Source organism: Pteropus alecto, unplaced genomic scaffold (assembly GCF_000325575.1).
Source record: "Pteropus alecto unplaced genomic scaffold, ASM32557v1 scaffold761, whole genome shotgun sequence".
Lineage (NCBI taxonomy): Eukaryota > Metazoa > Chordata > Mammalia > Chiroptera > Pteropodidae > Pteropus > Pteropus alecto.
Window position 1 is genome coordinate 226,986 of NW_006431558.1, and position 12,756 is coordinate 239,741.

The following is a 12,756-nucleotide window of genomic DNA, read 5'->3' on the forward strand; positions in this document are numbered from 1 at the left end:
ATCAAAAGCTCTCCAAGGGTCTGTGAGTGAGCTCAACTGGATTCTTTTTTGGCCTGGGGACTCCTTAGGTCCTGCTAGGGATGGGGGAGGGGGGAGGCAGCATCATATAACAAAAAAGGAGCCAGGAGAAACAAAGAGACAGGGGCTGGGAGACTGAGGGAGAGCCATGGCAGGGACCTGTGTGCCTTGTTCACTCGGTAACTCCAGCATCCAGAACAGTGACTAGCTCATTGTAGATTCTCAGTATATGCTCATTAAATAAATGAATGAAGAAAGAAAGGTAGGGTTGATGAGAAACTGGGAGAGGAGGAACAAGGTGAGTAATCAAGTGATCACTGGCTAAGGCTCCTCACCCAGACTTCGCCCCAGAGCTGCCACTCATGCCCCTGTTGCCCTGGTAACTCTGTCTCCTGGTAACTTCAAAGTAGTGCAGTTGCCAGGAGACCCAGAAGCAGGGCGGAATTGAGATTTCCTGGGCTTTTTCTCTTTCTGGGACCAGATACACGTCTTCACAACATCCCCCAATACACCCACTCACACAGCCGAGTACTCCCACACCCCTCTACAGACACACACATCATGGCATCTCTGCATTTTTTCCATTTCCAGAATCCCCATCACCCACATGTTCACAGCCCTATCCTATCCTGACACAAAGCATCCCATACACACTCTCTCCCACATTCCCACCCCCGCACCCTTCCCTTAAGGGCACACACACCAGAACACTGATACAACTATGTGCCATTGCCACTACCGCACGCGCGCGCACACACACACACACACACGTTTCCTTTCAGCTAGTGTTCCTGCAGATATTTCTGTACATACAGAGTTAAGGTACACTGTTACACTGCCATATCAGAGATCCGAATCGCCCTCCCCCAACATATACACAACCCAAGATTCACCTCATTTTGCAATACTCCAAATCCACAAGCACCCAGTAGTGACACCTGTATCATACAGTTACATACATGGGAGCATTCTGAACACAGCCCCACCTCAGGTCCTTTGCATTTGCTGTTCCCCTGCCTAAAGCACTCAGCTTCCAGATATTACTGTGGCTCATTTTTCTACTCCATTCAAGTCTCTGCTCAAATGTCACATACTCAGAGATGCTTTTCCTGACCACTTGTGCAAAATCGCACACCCTTCACTCCTTCAGGCTTATCTATCTTTATTTATCTTCAAATAACATCACTTTCAACATTATGTATTTATTTTATTGCCTCTCTCCTCACTAGAATGTTACCTCCACCAGGGTAGGGTCTTTCTTTTGTTCACTGCTGGGTCCCTTGCTTCTAAAAGAGCACCTGGCACGCAGTAGATGCCTGTAAATGTAGGCTGAGTGAGTACATTGGCAGAGAGATGCTCTGCATATCTCTCATGAAAACAGTATTTCTCTCTCTCACTTCTCAGAACCCTGTCACTTGGCATATCTCTCATGAAAACAGTATTTCTCTCTCTCACTTCTCAGAACCCTGTCTTTATGTCCTGAAAGAAGGACGCTTAACAAAGAGGAGCTCCCTGGAGAAAGGTGAATCAATGGGTGAGGGGATGGGGAAGCGGATGGCTCAGGGTCAGTCTATGCTTCTCCCTTGCTTATCAACACCCTCCAGTTAATTCACTTAACAAATATTTATTGAACACCTACTGTGTGTCAGGCCCTGTTCTGGGCACTGGGGACTCAACGGTGAACAGAAAATGAAGCCTCTGACTTGACATCCTAGTGAGGGAGAAGATAATGACACTAAGCATAAGGAGGAATTTAAATAGTCTATGAGCAGATGTTAAGTGCATGCAAAAAAAAATGTTTGTACAGGTAAAGAAGGGGACTTGAGAGGTCCAGTTTTTTGTTTGTTTGTTTGTTTTGTTTTTTTAATGCAATTTTGAATAGGATGGTAGAGGCAGGTCTCAATGAGAAGTTGACAGTTAAGAAAAGGCTTGAAGGTAGTGAGTGAACCATGCAGATACGTGGGGAAAGAACATTTCAGGTGAGACATCTGCATGTGCTAGGCTGCTGTTATCCGCCTTCACAGAGGGCCTAGACACTTCTTTGTGTCCTGCAGCCCCCGTTTTGCACTTTCTTGGCCCGCGCTTAACATCAGAACCGTGGACAGCACCAACTGCGTTGGCCGAGGTGCTGTCCGCCGTGCTGAAACTTTGCTTCCTCCCTGGTCCGCATGGAGGCCCTGTGCGACAGGTGGGGCCACCAGTCTCAGGAGTGCGAGCCCTGAAAACAGGAGCTTTGGTCGGTAAAGCAAGAGGCTCCATGATTCTGTCCCTCCTCTGCCTTCAGCTCTTTCATGCTCTCTTCTCATTCCCTGTGGCCCACAATCAGGCCCACCACCTCCCCATCTCTCGTTCCCTGACCACCTCATGGCCTTCATGCTTGCTCTTCCCTTTGCCTGGAATGCTATTCCCTCACCCCGGGTATGTTCTTAGCAAATAACTCCCTGTCCCACAGTTGTCCCATTGTGTCCTCTAGTTTGAGTTTTGTCCTTATCACTTATCAATGTTTAACATATCAGAGATCCGAATCCCTGACCTAAATCCTTGACCCTAGAGTTTGGAATTCAAATTTTTTCAGATTTTTGAAAGGTACTATGGTGTAAATTCTATTTACTGCAAAACAGCCCTGGTGGGGCCTGGGATAGCACCCCCAAATCAACACTTTATCTGCAATGAAATATAAGAATGTTCATGTTAAGTTAAATAAATGAAGCTATAATAACTTCATGTCAGTTCGGGTCAGGTTTTTGCCACAAATGAGTTATGAAAAAAAATTTTGGTTTTCGGACCTTTTTGAAGTTTGGAATTATGGCTCTGTATATAGCTTTTATACCTTGTTTATTGTCTGTCTCTTACATGTTAGAATATGAGTGCCACGAGGACAGAAATTTGTGTCTATTCAGTTCACTGCTACAGCTCCTGTATCTAACTACACAGCACCTGGCACACAGTAGGTTCTCCATGCTATTTGATGAATGAATAAATGAGGGGAGAGGGGCAGCAGACTCCCCTTTCCTAGTCCCTGGATGACTCCATGCCCTGACTGGCCCTCGGAGCCATGATGGTGGTGAGGTGTCTGTGGCTTCCTGCCCCTCCTACTCTCCCTGGTCTCCTCTGGGTCTTCAGCACAGCATCACAATCAGAACCCCTGCTTTCATCCGTATTGCCAGGGGTTTGGCTTAGAGGTTCCTACTGCCTTCAGCATCTCCCTTCACAATCAGGACCCTCTGAGTGCCCTCACCCTATTCTCTGTGCTCTCCGCACCTTGGCCACAGTCAGAAACAGGCCAGCTGCCTGGGGAAGATAGCCATGTGAGGCCCCTCACTGTGGATTTGTGTGCCTTACATATGGCTTGTGAATCTGCATTTGACATGAAGAAACGAGGGCACAGAGAAGTTAATTAAGTTTCCTGAGGCCAGGAAATGTTGATGCAAGTTTTAAATCCAACTTGCTGGCCCCACGGCCCCACACTACCTCTCCACAGTCACTCTCAGATACACTGTGACAATATACTCACACCTAGCCTCACCAACACCTAGCCCCACAATTCAAGTCTTCCACACTCTGCCACTCAGGGGAGGAAGGCAGGTGGCCGGTTTTCTGTTACAAACAGGTCTTTATTAAAGATGAGGAGGAGGCAGGAAAGGGAGGCAGTGTTTCCTCTTCCCACTGCCTTTGGATGCCCCAAGGTTGGGGAGCCCCCTCTCTGCTCCACTCATGCCCCCCACGTTGGCACACCTGCATGAGGCTGAGGCACAGGGGTACAGTGTGAAGAACAGGGGGGGCAGTTTCCAAGAAAAAAGAAGTCCTTTCTCACAAATCTAATAAATAACAGAAGAGTTGGGGGTGACCTGGGCACAGGCAAGGGGATACAGCACCCTGAATCCTCAAACCTCTGAAATGGACACACCCTGCATAAGTAGGGAGTTAGGAGGGACTGGGTGAGACGGTACACTTGGGGGAGGAACTGAGAGGGGAAGGGATGCCCCAAGGACCCTACCATGGGGGAGCCTGCCCCCACCCTCTGGCAGGATTCTGATTCTGAGGCAAGAGGACCCAGTGAGAAAGGATAACCTCGCCTCCCTTCTCAATTTAGCACAGGCTTTGACATGGGTGGTCCCCCATTGGCTGGAATCATACCCACCCACCCTAGAAATTCCGAAAACCAAGGACTCATATTGGTTGTTCAGACGCTAGAGTTGCCCTCTTGCCTGAGGATTCGAAGAATTGAGAATGAGGCTCCCATTGGCTAAGGTAAACTTTTGGTTAGAATTTAGAGAACTGGAGGCTCCCATTGGCTTGGCAATGGCCAATAGGGTCAGGATTCAGACCTTAAAAGGGCAATCCTAGGGGGCAAGGGCCCACCTTCCAATTATGCCCACTTAGATGTCCCTGAGGGCAAGAGGGGGGATCCCCCAAATGTCCTTCCAGCCATCCTCTGATGTCTGGGCCTGGCTGGTTTGGGGACAGGGGCTTTGGCACTCACATGGCACACGCACACACACGTGTGGCAGGGAAGAAACGGGGACTGGGCAGATTCTGGGTAGTGGTCAGGCCTCACAGCAGGTGGTCACGACTAGCAAACAGGTAAGGGCTGAAGTTGTCCCGGTGGAAGGGGGAGGGATAGAGTCCGCTAAGGGTGTATAGGTCCCGAAGCAGGGGTGTGGGCAGCAGCAGTTTCCGGCCACGTCCACCACCCCCGCCCGGCCCCCCAGGCCCAGGAGAGGAAGGTGAGGGACCCTGGCTGGGGGTTGGTGCTGGCAGAGGCAGGGGCAATGGCAGGGGTGTTGGCTCAGACCTCAATCGAGGGCGGGGCACACGGGGCGACGAACACATGGCTGGAGCCCTGGAGGACACGCAGCTGGGGATCAGGTGGCCACGGCGGGCGCAGTTCTGCGGCTCTGGGGGTCAGGGATCAGAAGTCAGGGGGTCAGAAAGCTTGGGAGGAGGTGAGACCTCTGTGGCAGTGACCGCCATCTGGAAGTCTCCCCATTTATCCCCCCACTCCCTCGACACTCACTGGATGGGGTGAGCCGTGCCGGTGTCGAATGCGGCCTGCAGGCCTCGGGTTCCTGAGACAAAGAGGCAGAAGGATGGGGCTAGCGGCCCCCTGGGCCTGTTGGCCACAGCACAAGGAGCTCATTGGGTAGAGAGCCCGATGGAAAAGACAACCAGATCCTCAGGACTAACCATGTTCCCTTGGCAGGGAGGAAGGTGGCATACCCTTCACCTAGGTGGGACTATCTCCCAGGACCTATGTCCACAGAGATGGGCCGTCCCCCCACCTCCCCATGGCCCTAGGACCCCCCCACCTTTTGCCCGACTCCTTGCCTCCTTGGTCCTCTTCCACCCACCACCCTCTCCAGCCGGGAGCAGCCCCCGGCCCCCCTTACCTGGGCCACACTTAACTTTTCGAGGGGGCTGTCCATGGTGGGGGCTTGGCCCAGGTCCTCCCAGGGGGAGAGCCTTCGGCCGGAGGGCGGCCGGCTCTGAAAGTTGTGCACGACACAGGTGACCTGGGACACAAGGTGAGAAGCATGTTGAGGCCCGAGGCCCATTTTTCAGATAAGGAAACTAAGGCTCAGGCTTTCAAAGATGGCTAACATTTTTATAGTACTTACTGTGTGCTAAGAATAGTTCTTTCCACTTTACTAAGAGGTAGCTACTATTATTTATTCTACAGGGCCGAGACTAGGAGAAGGCAAGTAAGGCTAGGTTGTGCAAGGGCAGGATTTGATCCTGCCTTTATTTAAATTTTTTATTTATTACATTAATTTTGATTTTAAAAAGGGTTTTATTAAAATATTACTTATCTGGATTACTGAGTGTTTTACCACCTCCTTAAATTTTATAGTCAAAGCGAGTACCTCACTTGCCTCACTCTGGTCCCTGTTCTGTTGTTCCATTTCACAGATGAGAACATCCAGGCAAGGAAAGGTTAAAGGTCTCATCCAAGGTCACACAGTCCACACTCTTCACCATCATGCAGCCCTGTCTCTTGGGTCAGGGAGCTGAAGGAGGGTCTCCCATACCAGGATGAGTGTGAAGGGAGCTCACCAGAAAGATGGCAATGGCCGCCCCAGTCAGGAAGCCGGCCAGTACATCAGACCAGTGGTTGCGGTACTCAGCCACGCGGACCACGCCAACCAGGAAGGCGGGGCACAGCAGAGCAAGGCAGAGTGAGGGTTTGACCAGGCGGGAGCCCTTCACACGGAACACCAATGTCACGTACATCTGTGGGAGCCAGACCCATCAGGGGATACAGGTGGCACAGTTGCCAAACCCAAGTGGCCACTGTATTTTGGGCTGGGGGCACGTCCAGAATCCCCAGGATTGGCACTGGCCAGGGCCAGAGGATGTGGTTAGGCACTCCAGGGAACAGAGTCAGGGGACAGGAGTTCAGGGGATAGAGTCATGGATCCCCAGAGGGCCCTTCAGGGATGGGGGCATGGCCAAATCACCAGAGAGCAGTGGAATGCCTCTGGGGCTGAGTTTCTCAGGGATCGGTCACTTGCTGGGCTAGGGTGTGGCCACAGAACCAAAGAGTGGAGCCAGGGCCCAAAGGACAGGTCCAGGAGCTCCGGGAGGTTGAATCCCCAAATTCCATGGGACATCTGACAGAGTTAGAAGCATGGAATCAAAGTAATAGGGGGTGCAACCAGGGAAAAGCGGGAAGAGTCAGCAAGTCCCAGCAGAGTCGAGTCAAGGACATAGCCAGGAAAACAAAGGGCGAAGATAAAGGGTGGGGGTACATGGGCAACAGGGCATGGAGTCGAAAGCCCACTCACCCAGTCTCCTGGCCAATATCCAGGACCTGTAGCATCCTGGAGACATGGCTAGGCTCCAGGGACAGTGTCCTCGACCCGCAGAGGCGAGTCAACAGCCTCCCTTGGCCCTGGCATTACTGGGTCAGGAGGCGTGGCCAGACACCAAGAGGTGCAGTCAAGAACCCCAACATACTCAGACTCAGGGGCGTGACCAGGGTCTGGAGGAGTTAGAGAGCTGGGGCATGGCCTCACCGGGGGAAGGAACTGAGGGCTCAGCCCAGGTGGCCTCCTGCCTGCTGGCCACCCCGCACTGCCACATTCCCATTCCGGGGCTCACCGCCGTGTAGGTGACTGCGTAGGCGCAAAGGGCAGCGTCCTTACAGGGGAAGGCACGGCGCGCAGCGGCCACCAGGCTGGGGCTGCCGGCGCAGGCACCCTGGTCGGTGACAAAGCGGTCGGGCCCTGGCCGGTCTGGTGAGGGCGGCGGGCAGCCCAGGGCCGTGTAGTTGGGGCGGCACACGGACAGGAAGTGCGGTGTGGGGTTGCCGGTCACCACTTGCCCCGCGTTGGCGAAGATGGTCGTGGTGAAGAGGCCGAAGGAGTAGACCCCTGGGGGTGGAGAGGGAGAAAGAGTTCATGGGGAGGGGGCTGACGCTCCAGTGGCCCTCCTCTTGTGAGACCACTTATGGTTCTTCTGGGTCCCTGTCTCCTTGTTCCGGTGACCACCATTAAAGCACCTGGGACTCCCTTTAATGCCATACATACCTCATTATAGCTGGGTGACCATGGGGGCACTATGGGTCTCCTGCCTCCGTCTCTCTGGGATCACCACTACGTCAGGAGTAGACCCTCCCCTGTAACCCCATTAGAGCTGGGCTGGGACCCCTCAACAGCATTACATCAGGACTGGGCTCATGCCTGGGACCTCCTTGGACTGCCCTGATGGCATTTCTGGGCCTGCTTATACCTGCCCTGGAAATGCTATTACTGAGTTGATAACTTATCCCTTGGATAACCAATAAGCCAGAGCTGGATCTCCTCTAATCCCCTCCCAGAGGGATCACCATTACGGATAAGCCGTGCCCCCTCCCCTACCCATTGTGGCTGGGACTACATTTATTTATTTGTTTGTTTGTTTGTTTGTTTGTTTGTTTTTTAGGCGAGACAACCCTTGGTTGACCTCACAGATTGCAAGGACCTTGTCAGCTTACAATCCCTTATTTATTGATTGATTTTTAATTTTTTATAGCACCTGGTCTTCCTAGGTGGTCTCCCATTCAAGTACTAACTAGGCCCGACTCAACCCTGCTTAGCTTCCGAGATCAGACGGGATCAGGCTTGCTCAGGGTAGCATGGCCGTAGACTGGGACTACATTTAATGCACAGCTTAGGTCTCATCTCCCTGGGGCTCCATGGTGTTTGGCCTGAGCTTGTGTCCCCTTTTTATGAGATTCTCCTTGTGGCAATCTGGGGCCCTCCTCTTACAGTTGCCATCATGGTTGGTTTAGGCCCCACCCATGTCCCTAATACCTCTATTATGCCTGGCCCGAGCCCAAGTCCCTCTTTGCCCCTGAAGGTGCCATTATGGCAATTCTAGGCCCTCCCCTACCCCGGAATCCTGATTATGGATGAGCCTGGCCCATATGCCTTTGTGTGGCTGACCCCTGGTCCTGTCACTCACCCAGGAAGCGGACCAGCCTCCTCAGTGGGGGGCTGAAGCGGCAGCAGGCCCCAGACACGATGGTGCTCTCCCTGATGATGGGGATGGCTGAGGGTGGTGCGGGGAAAAAGGCACGTGCCAGCTCCCCCAGCAGGATCTGTGGGTGAGACCAAGACAGGGTCTTCCTGGCCTTCAAACCCAGCCCTCTGCCTACCTCCCCCCACCTGGCCCTCCTGCCTCCTGGGAGGTCCTCCCATAGTCTACTAAAACTACCCCCAATCTCACCGTGAGGGTGGGTCCAGCGGTGACCAGGGCGTAGATAAGTGCAGGAGGCGCTCGGCTGGCAGCCTCAGGCCCTGGGTAGGGCTTGGCGTAGGTACTGTCATAACAGAAGAAGCCCTGGGTGTGCACAGGGAAGGTGTCCGTGAACTCCAGGCGGTAAGCAAGCAGGACCACCACGCCCAGCAGCACCGACTGCCGCCCAGTCAGGGTGGAGGGAGAGATGGAGAGAGATGGAGAGAGAAGAGTGAGGGTCAGGCCTGAGCTGGGGACAGGGAGAGAGAGACACACAGAGACATGGAAACAGAGAGTGATCAAGACTGAAGGAGATAAAGAGTGAGAGAGACAGAGAGGGGGGGAAGTGGGGAGAGAAGGGTCAGGGTCTGGGAGACACAAAGAAAGAGATGGAGACGGAAATGGAAAGAAAGAGAAGACAAAAGTGGAGGTGAAAGAGAGAAGAGGGAAGAGGAGAGAGAGAAAAAGCAAAGACGAGAAAGAGAAGGGACTAGAATGGTAGAATAGAGGAGAGAAGAGATGGGATTGGGCAGAGAGAGTGAGGACATGGCTGGGACTAGGCCAGAGACACACAGACACAGTGGGTGGCAGAGTGACAGATCACCAGGGGAAGAAATAATACTACTAGTAGAACGAGCTACCACAGGTATAACCCTAATTGTGGGTGAGGTGTCATACTACATCCCTTCTGTGAATGAATACATTTTACCTTCGTAACAGCCCTAGGAAAGAGGGACTCTAAGTATGCCCATTTGACAGAAGAGGAAACCAAGGCTCAGGAGGATATGTGAAGTGCCCAGAGTCCCGCAGTAAGGATGGACAGAGCAGGATCAGAACCTGGGAAGTGCCACTTCTGAGTGCAAGCTCAAGAGAAAGGGAACAGCATTCTCACTCCCCAGAGAGACAGGGAGTGAGAGATCAGGGAGAGAGAAGGCAGGACTGGAGCCAGAGAGATGGAAAAATAGGTCCAGGTAGGGACCTAGCCAGGATGAGGGAGACTGAGGTTAGGCATAGAGGGGACAGACAGACAGGTAAACCCCCTTCCCATTGAGAGTCTGAGGGAGGTATGGGGCTCCTCACCTCTACGAAGACAAAGCAGGGAATGATGGAGAAACTCCTTTTCAGCTGAGGTCTCCCTCCTGCCATGGTGAAGGCTGGGGCCTGTGGAGGTGGGGAGGGCGTGGGGTGGCAGGGGTGGGGCCTAGGGGGAGGCTCAGATCACTGGCCCCCATGGAGTCCTCTGGCCACACCCATGGCCCCCCAGAGGACTGCCAAGGAGCTCTGGCTCCACCCCCTGAGTCTTCAGACCTGGCCTCTGCATATCCAGGTCTTGGCCCTGCCTCTGCCTGTAGGAGGCATCAGCCTCCCCTGACACAATCTGCTCAGCTCAGCCTGTGTGGGGGGAACCCTAGATTCCCTAGTGGTCTTCACCCCCTACAGTCTACATAAGAGATTCTGACCCCATACTTTCAGAAGGGCCTCTCCTCCCAACCAAGCAGGACCCCTCCCCTTGGCCTTTAGAAGAGACTTCCCTAGTTTAATGGGGACCCCTCCCCCATAGAGAAGGATCCATTTATAAAAGTCCTCACCCCTACCAGTTTTTAGGAGACCCTATCCTCTTTCCCCACATGCTTTACAGGGGACTCCATGCTCTATGTCCCCCACCCACACTGGGCCCCTCCCCTGAGCCCCTTCACCCATGGCCCACAGGTGCCTCTCTTCTGTCCCTGTGGTTCATTGCCAATGGCCAGGCCCTCCTTCTCCTTCTCCCCAGCTGCCTCTCCCTTTCTACCTCCTTCCAGCCCATCTGCCACCCTGTATGACTAGAGGGCTATCTCTTCTACCCCTAGAACTGAGGGGCTAACAGAGTCACACCTGCTTGACCCATTCCCCCAGCCTGGCCTCACCTGTGAAAGGGCCCTATGGCTTCCCACAGGCAGCCGCCACGCCCACGGACTCACAGCTGCTCCTGGTGGCCACCAGGGAAGGGATGGTCACCCCCATTGCACAGATGTGGAAACTGAGGCCCAGGCAGGTGAGGGTAAGCACTCTGGGTCAAGTACTCCATCCACAAGGCTTGCTCTGCAGTGCGACATGTGGGGTAAGGGTCACCAGGGGTCCCAGATGTACTTGGCTGTGGTTCCTTCACCCTCCCAGAGACAATCACCCACACTGTCGCCCCCAGAGTATACAACTCAGCCACAGACTCTGTCCCCCGCCAAAGCCCCTCCCCCCGCACACACACACCATGGCCCAGTATTCATCCATCTCAGCAATATGGACCAAGTGCCTGCTGGGTTCCAGGCACTTTGCTGGGTGCCATCCCAGCGGTGAACAAGACAAGCCTGCTGTTTCAGACAGGTGCCCAACACCCACTACACACATAAATGCATACTCAAACACACGGCACAGTATGCACAGACACCCACACAGATCAAACAACTCCCCTCCACACACACATACACAGTCGTGAGGACACAACAGGAGGTCCTTCACACACCTCAGAGCTCCACACATAGCCCCACGTGAGCCCTCACCCACCACCGTCAGGGAGGTGGACTCAGGGCTGCCAGCACCCTTAAGACTCACATCAAAAAGAGTCACCACACACAATAGGGGTGAGAGAACTGGTTACAGTGTCACACCCCCAATTCAGTGACAATCACACAAATTAACAGTTCTCATTCACACTGACAGCCATAAGAGATACACAGTGCCATCCACGACCACAGCCACATGGCCACACAAGGACACATACATGGACCATGACAGACATACACAGAGCCACACAAGAAAGGCGCATGATCAGCCACACACTAGAACGCAAAAATGGCCCCCCATACAACATCAGAAGGGAACACACAACAGCAGCCACACAATGACAGTCATATTGACACAACCATACAGACGTCAAGAGAGCCACACAATCACAGTGATAGCAGTTACAGTGACATAGCCACACACACACACACACACACACACACACACACACACCATAGAGTGATACCCACTATGACACTCACACAATGACAGCCACGGGAGACAGTCACACACACATCACACGGACACTCCAGAAGCCACACAATGACAGCTATACAGACACACAATGACAATTACACAATCATGCACTGACACATAATGACAACTCCACAATCACAGTCACCCTCACCACCACTGCTTAGCTTCTCAAGCCCAGGGTCCTCTCCCCACACTCCCCTCCCCCAACCCGGTCCCTAAGCTCCGGCTCGCCGCCTCCCGCCCCCCTTCATCCCTACGCTGGACCCGCATGGGACTCCATCCGCAGAACCGAACCCGGGCCAGACAGACAGACCAAGGGTCGGAAGCCCGCGAAAGAGGGTACAGGGGGCGCCCCAAGACCCTCTCCCTCACCGGGTCGGGACTGCTGCTGCCTGAGCCCTCGATCCTCCTAGACTTCACCGGCACTGCGGGACGGACAGACTGACGGCTGGCCTGGCTGGCTGGCGGACGAACAGATGGAATAGCTGTATGCCCGGGTCCGCGCGGCGCAGACTCCTCGGCGGAGCGAGGGGCGGGGCCTCCGGGAGCCTTATTTGCATAACTCCTTGGGCGGGGCCTCGCAACATCTCATTAGCAGGATCCGGGGCGGGGCCTCGGTTGTTCTTTGGGGAAGGGCGTGTTAGAATAGATTAGGGAGAGAATGAAGGATGGAGGTTGAGAGGGAGGGCTCTGGGTGAGGGGAGGTGCTAAGAGAAAGAAGAGGGCGGAGCATCAGAGCGTGACTCTGGGCTGCGACGCTCGCTCTCCCGGCCTCAGTTTCCCCATTTGGGCAGTAAGGGCAGCAGGCCAAATCGCCAGGGCACCCCAGAAGGGAAGGTAGGTGGTTAGTGTGAAAGAGTCTGTCTGGCCACTCATATCTGGACAGACTAACCCCTGACCTTGTCATATATTAATATGGCCTCACACTGTCCTCTGACCCTAGGCCCATACGTCCCAAAAAGCCCCTCCCCAACACTGAGAAGTAAATGGGGGAGGAGTCGT

General features: G+C 53.8%; 2 protein-coding genes and 1 pseudogene across 5 annotated transcripts in view; all 3 read right to left on the minus strand.

Annotated features, from left to right (window-relative positions):
* Positions 1–627, minus strand: part of SWSAP1 (SWIM-type zinc finger 7 associated protein 1) — a 3,043-nt gene extending 2,416 nt beyond the window's left edge. Inside the window, exon 1 of the mRNA XM_015597959.1 lies at positions 622–627. Within this exon, the coding sequence (XP_015453445.1) occupies positions 622–627 (6 nt within the window). The remainder of the gene's footprint in view (positions 1–621) is intronic.
* A 2,986-nt stretch (positions 628–3,613) lies between these two features.
* Positions 3,614–12,662, minus strand: PLPPR2 (phospholipid phosphatase related 2). 4 transcript variants are annotated; one of them, XM_015597882.2, is made up of 10 exons: positions 12,127–12,662; positions 10,698–10,818; positions 9,817–9,897; positions 8,728–8,916; positions 8,464–8,599; positions 7,120–7,391; positions 6,073–6,249; positions 5,409–5,531; positions 5,036–5,087; positions 3,614–4,916 (listed from the first exon to the last, which is right to left on the minus strand). In XM_015597882.2, the coding sequence occupies exons 3-10, from the start codon at positions 9,880–9,882 to the stop codon at positions 4,573–4,575; spliced, it is 1,359 nt and encodes a 452-aa protein (XP_015453368.1). In that variant the 5' UTR covers positions 9,883–9,897; positions 10,698–10,818; positions 12,127–12,662; the 3' UTR covers positions 3,614–4,572. The 4 variants fall into 4 exon arrangements, with proteins under 4 accessions (XP_015453368.1, XP_015453363.1, XP_015453379.1 ...); XM_015597877.2 differs by having other exon boundaries at positions 10,644–10,818; XM_006905847.3 differs by having other exon boundaries at positions 4,739–4,916; positions 5,425–5,531; positions 10,644–10,818.
* Positions 8,023–8,146, minus strand: LOC112471684 (annotated as a pseudogene).
* Positions 12,663–12,756: the final 94 nt, after the last annotated feature.

What these genes read in the sequence shown, in the direction of transcription:
- PLPPR2 (XM_015597882.2), bottom strand. Translation starts at nt 9,882, where the DNA reads ATGGCAGGAGGGAGACCTCAGCTGAAAAGGAGTTTCTCCATCATTCCC. An exon ending in ACGCAGTCACCTACACGGCG is followed by an intron (nt 6,250 to 7,119) that starts GTGAGCCCCGGA and finishes TGGCTCCCACAG; the next exon opens with ATGTACGTGACATTGGTGTT. An exon ending in GGCACGGCTCACCCCATCCA is followed by an intron (nt 4,917 to 5,035) that starts GTGAGTGTCGAG and finishes CCTGACCCCCAG; the next exon opens with AGCCGCAGAACTGCGCCCGC.